The following is a 4,695-nucleotide window of genomic DNA, read 5'->3' as shown; positions in this document are numbered from 1 at the left end:
TCTTTTTCCTCCGGGCAGCCCTCGGGTCCTGCCACCACCCGCGGGACGCACAGAACTGACCGTGGGGATGGCCACCAGGGTCCGGACAGCTGCCATCTGGGTGAGTAGGGGTGTTTCTCTCCTTTCTGAAAAGCGCTCCCTGAACTCCGTCTTTAGCAGGGTGAGAGTTGGTCATGAGCTCCCTCTCCCCTCTCCTCTTCCAGGACGCTGGGCCTCCTTTAGAGGATGTTAGACTGTCCAGGAATACTTGGCCATTAGACTTTTTACAACTTTCAGTTTCCTTTCTGCCCATTTTGTATCCTGCGATTTGAGTTAAACAAAAGGTTATCATCTCTCGTCTCTTACATCCAAAGTATTTGAGCCTCATTTGAGAAATTCGGCACTCGTTTATTCTCTTATTCAACAGTTTTTATTGTCTTGTGTTTGTTGGACCCGGAGTCAGGTGCTAAGAGTGCAGAGATAAGTTGTTGTCCTGCTTTGTGAGAGCAGAGGTCTGGTGGGGCTGGTGGACAAGAGAACCTGGAGGCATAGTGACAAGTTAATAGGTACTCAAACAGGCTGCACAAGTGCATGGGGACACAGCAGAAGGTCAGTTTTGGAGGTGAGGGTACTCCAAGAAATGCTTCAGTGATTAATAAGAGATTCTTAACCGAGGTTTAAAAGGTGAATGTGAATAAGGGACTGAAGGTCAGCCTAGGAAAAGGAGGCAACATGCAACTTTGAGAGGCTTGAAATGACTTAGTACGTTGGTGAACTTTGATCACTTTAGGGTTGCTGAGGGTTTGCAGGTAGTGGTGAAATACAAAGAAATGAGGTCAGGGGCACCTGGGTGGCTCAGTGGTTAAGTGTCTAACTCTTGATTTCGGTTCAGGTCATGATCTCATGGTTGTGAGATCAGGCCCCGTGCTGGGCATGAAACCTGCCTAAGATTTTCACTCTCTCCCTCTGTCCCTCTCCTGCTCTCACGCATGTGTGCATGCTCTCTCTCTCTCTTTCTCTTTCCCTCTTCCCAAAAAAAAAAAAAAAAAAGAGGCCAGAGCCATAGGCAGGGACCAGATCATAGAGGGGTTTGAAGATCACCTTAAAAACTTGGATTTTATTCTCTTGGGGAGAGAGATTTTTTGGAGTGATTTCTCAAAGGACTTTGGGTTGGTGGGCAGTGGGCAGTGGGCAAGAGAAGACAAGGGTTTAAGTAAACTAGTAGTTTTGAGAAGAAAGATGGTAAAGAGGCAGAAGTGAGTCATGGGGAGAGAAGGTATATCTCTATGCTAGAGTGTAGGGAATGTTCTCAGTGGTATTACAATAATGTGTGGTGACAGTGGCTATGCTTGTGGTGAGCACAGCATCACACAGACCTGTCGAATAACTGTTGTACACCTGAAAGTAATGCAGCGTTGTGTATCAACTCTACCTCAATAAGATAAATTAGTAAATAAGCAAGTTAGGAAAATATGTAGAAGAGACTGATTTAAACAGTTGGGGGGGCAGAAGCATCTGGATTTGGTAACTAGTTGGGTGCTGGTTGTGAGGGAGACAGGAGAGCCAGGGATGGCTGCTGGAATTCTGCTCTGGGGGCCTGGGTTGGGAGTGGTAGCGTTCCCTGAGTCAGCGAGGACTGTTGGAGTTGTTTTGGGGGCCGGGGGGCGGACTTTTCTGTTTTATATGGATTGGACTCTCCCCTTGTTGAGGGCAGGTGAGTCAGCGTGTGTCTCAGGAGAAAGATCCGGACAGGTTGCACTAGTTAGGTATGGCCACATTAGCTGAAAGAGAGTGGTCAGGATGAGGAGCAGACGAGGACAACGCCCAGGGGGTTGACGTGGGAAGGTAGCAGCGGAGGGGCTGGAGACTGGGAGGGAGCCCAGAAGAGATGAGAGAAAACAAGAGACCTGTGTTTTAGAGTTAAAAAAAAAAAACCCTCAACACTGGTCGTCATGTGAGAGACGTCCCGGGGGGGGGGGGTCAAGTGACATTAGGTCATAAAAGTTTAAATTGGATTGAGTGTGATGGTAGTGGTGTGTGTTGCTGGTAATATTTCCAGAACAGAGTGTGAGTGTGTCTGCACCTTCAGCAGGGAAAGAAGGTAAGGGAACAGCAGGTGGCTGCAGAGACGGGAATGGGGACGGTGATGTAGAATTGAGGCAGTCGTGCCGCTGCAGTGGGAAGAGAGTGGGAAGAGAGTGGGAGCTTGGGGACAATCCAGTGAGATACCTTGGTACAAAATCAGTCTGAAAATACATAGGTTTCCTACTTATAAATACTTACCAATTTAGGAAATACAGTGAAAGAACATATCCTATTTACAATGGCAAAAGATAAAACTGCTACAAACCTAAAACATTTAGAGGACTTGTGTCTGAAAGCTTTCCAACATTGCTACTTAACATTTACACGGTGTTTACTATGTCCTAGGCGTGGGTCTAAGCACTTTACACACGCAAATCAGGCTCCCAGCTCTGAGTTCTTAACGTGACAGTATTCACCCTTTCAAGATAAAGAGCATCCTAATAGATAGAAACCATACACTTCGGTTTTTGAAATGTTTGCTCATTTTTTCATTCTCTGGGTATTTGCTGAGCACTCACTATGTTCCAGGCCCCCTGCAAGGTCCCAGCCATGTGCTGTTGAATGAGACTGACAGAATCCACGCTCTTGGGGAGTTTGTATTCTGGTGGAGGGAGGCAGATGACAAAGAAAACGGTGAAGAAACTACTCAAGTAAAGAGAAGATGTCAGAGTTGAGTTATACGTAGAATTAAAACTGGTAATGTCAAAGATTGGGTGACTGGAGAAGGCCCCGCTAAGGAGGTGACATTAAGTCAAGGTCTGAGTTCCAGGAGCAGGTCAGCCGTGGCAGGAGGATGGTCATGAGGTAGGAGAAGTCTTGTGCTTTTGTAACTTGGAAGGAAGGCCTGTGTGACTGGGGATGTGGGGGAAGGGAAGGGAGCAGACACAGAGCTGGGCAGAGTCCAGATCAGGCTGGTAAACTATTGTGTTACGAAAGGGGTCCACGTGACATAGGTAGGTTTTTCAAAGACCCTTCTTGCTGCTGAGTAAAGAACGGTTGCAGATGGGCAGGAGTAGACACAGTGGTAGGAAAGGGGTGGCCAGTTAGGTCACGGCAGAGGAGAGGTGGCGGAGGTTTTTTCTAGGAGGGTAGAGACGGAGAAACTGGACAGACTAGAGGCTGTTTGAAAGTAGAGCCCTCTTTTCTGAGAACCACCTGACGCTTTCATTTAGCCCGTTGACGTTTTTTCAGAATGCCTTATTTTCTTTAAGCAGTCCTGTATTTTTTGCCATTCCGACCGAATTTGGTAATCAGTGTTTACTACGTGTGAGACGTGGTGCTAGGTCTTGCGTAGCTACGATTTAATGCCTTTAGTTAGGAGCCAAGTTATACCCTTGGTCAGTGTCGACTCACGATTTGAACTCAGGTTGGTGGCTTTATCCCCGTTTCCTTGGCCAGTGTCCTCTACTGCTTCAGGATGTAGGCTGGGAATTTCTCAGGACACAGATTCCAGCATTGTGAGCCCTGACGGGAGTTACTATTTACCTATGAAGGGTTACTTCTCAGCTCCTCGGACCCCGAAGATGGCAAAAGTGGGACCAGTGAAGTATGTAGCTGTGCCCTGGGCAGAGTGGGTGGGTGTGGCCCAGTCTCTGGGGAATGATTGAGAGAAACTGGGTTTCTTTCTTTCCTTTTTTTTTTTTTTGAGAAGAACACTTCTTTTAATTATTTTACTTATTTTGAGTACATAATTGTGGGTGTCCAAATTAGACAATTTTTGGTACTTCCTTTACAGTAGAGCCACATTGTGGACCCTGCACTGTTCTGCCAGTAAACATAGCATGCCGGGTGCCTGTGACTGTGTTTCCCTGCACCCCCACTGCCTGGCACCTGCCTAGAGATAGTGCCTGCATATGAAACAGGGTGCAGATGAACTGGTATCATTGAGACAGCTGATTTCTTACAGGATTGAAGCAGAAGTGAGGGATCTTACTGTTACTGTGTTTCATTTTTCATTCCTTTACTACAACTACACCTGTTTTTCCTATTAAAGGGAATCCTCAGGAAGTACCTTAAAATCATCTTCTACCTCGATTCATATATCTTTTCAAAATAAAAATGTGTCAGAGTGCATATCATATAGATAAAATATATATAGAATTTTAAATGGGCTAGTTTTCAAAGTAATAGACTCAATTTAATGTAAGATTGCTGTGCTCAGAACTCTAGAAACTATACTTTCAAGGGACGCCTGGGTGGCTTGGTCAGTTAAGCATCCGACTTCGGCTCAGGTCATGATCTCACGGCCCGTGAGTTCGAGCCCCGCGTCGGGCTCTGTGCTGACAGCTCAGAGCCTGGAGCCTGTTTCGGATTCTGTGTCTCCCTCTCTCTCTGCCCCTCCCCTGTTCATGCTCTGTCTCTCTCTGTCTCAAAAATAAATAAACGTTAAAAAAAAAAAAAAAAAAGAAAGTATACCTTCAAAAGATCTATCTTTTGATCTTACTACAGTCTGGATCTTAGAGGCATTTTGTTTGTTCTGGTTTAGTATTTTACTTAAAATATTTATCACAGGGATGCCTGGGTGGCTCAGTTAGTCAGGCTTCTGACTTCAGCTCAGGTCATGACCTCATGGCTTGTGAGGATCAGGTAATGATCTCAAGGCTCATGAGTTCGAGTCCTGCATCAGGTTCT

The 4,695-nt window shown here is 46.1% G+C and overlaps 1 protein-coding gene across 1 annotated transcript in view; it reads left to right on the top strand.

Annotated features, from left to right (window-relative positions):
• The window catches only part of ZNF268 (zinc finger protein 268), a 32,008-nt gene that overhangs the window by 354 nt on the left and 26,959 nt on the right, over positions 1 to 4,695 (top strand). The window contains exon 2 of the mRNA XM_042911399.1: positions 19 to 100. Within this exon, the coding sequence (XP_042767333.1) occupies positions 68 to 100 (33 nt within the window). The 5' untranslated portion in view covers positions 19 to 67. The remainder of the gene's footprint in view (positions 1 to 18; positions 101 to 4,695) is intronic.

This window comes from Panthera leo, chromosome D3, assembly GCF_018350215.1.
Source record: "Panthera leo isolate Ple1 chromosome D3, P.leo_Ple1_pat1.1, whole genome shotgun sequence".
In the NCBI taxonomy this organism is placed as follows: Eukaryota; Metazoa; Chordata; class Mammalia; order Carnivora; family Felidae; genus Panthera; species Panthera leo.
This window is presented reverse-complemented; position numbering and strand designations above follow the sequence as displayed.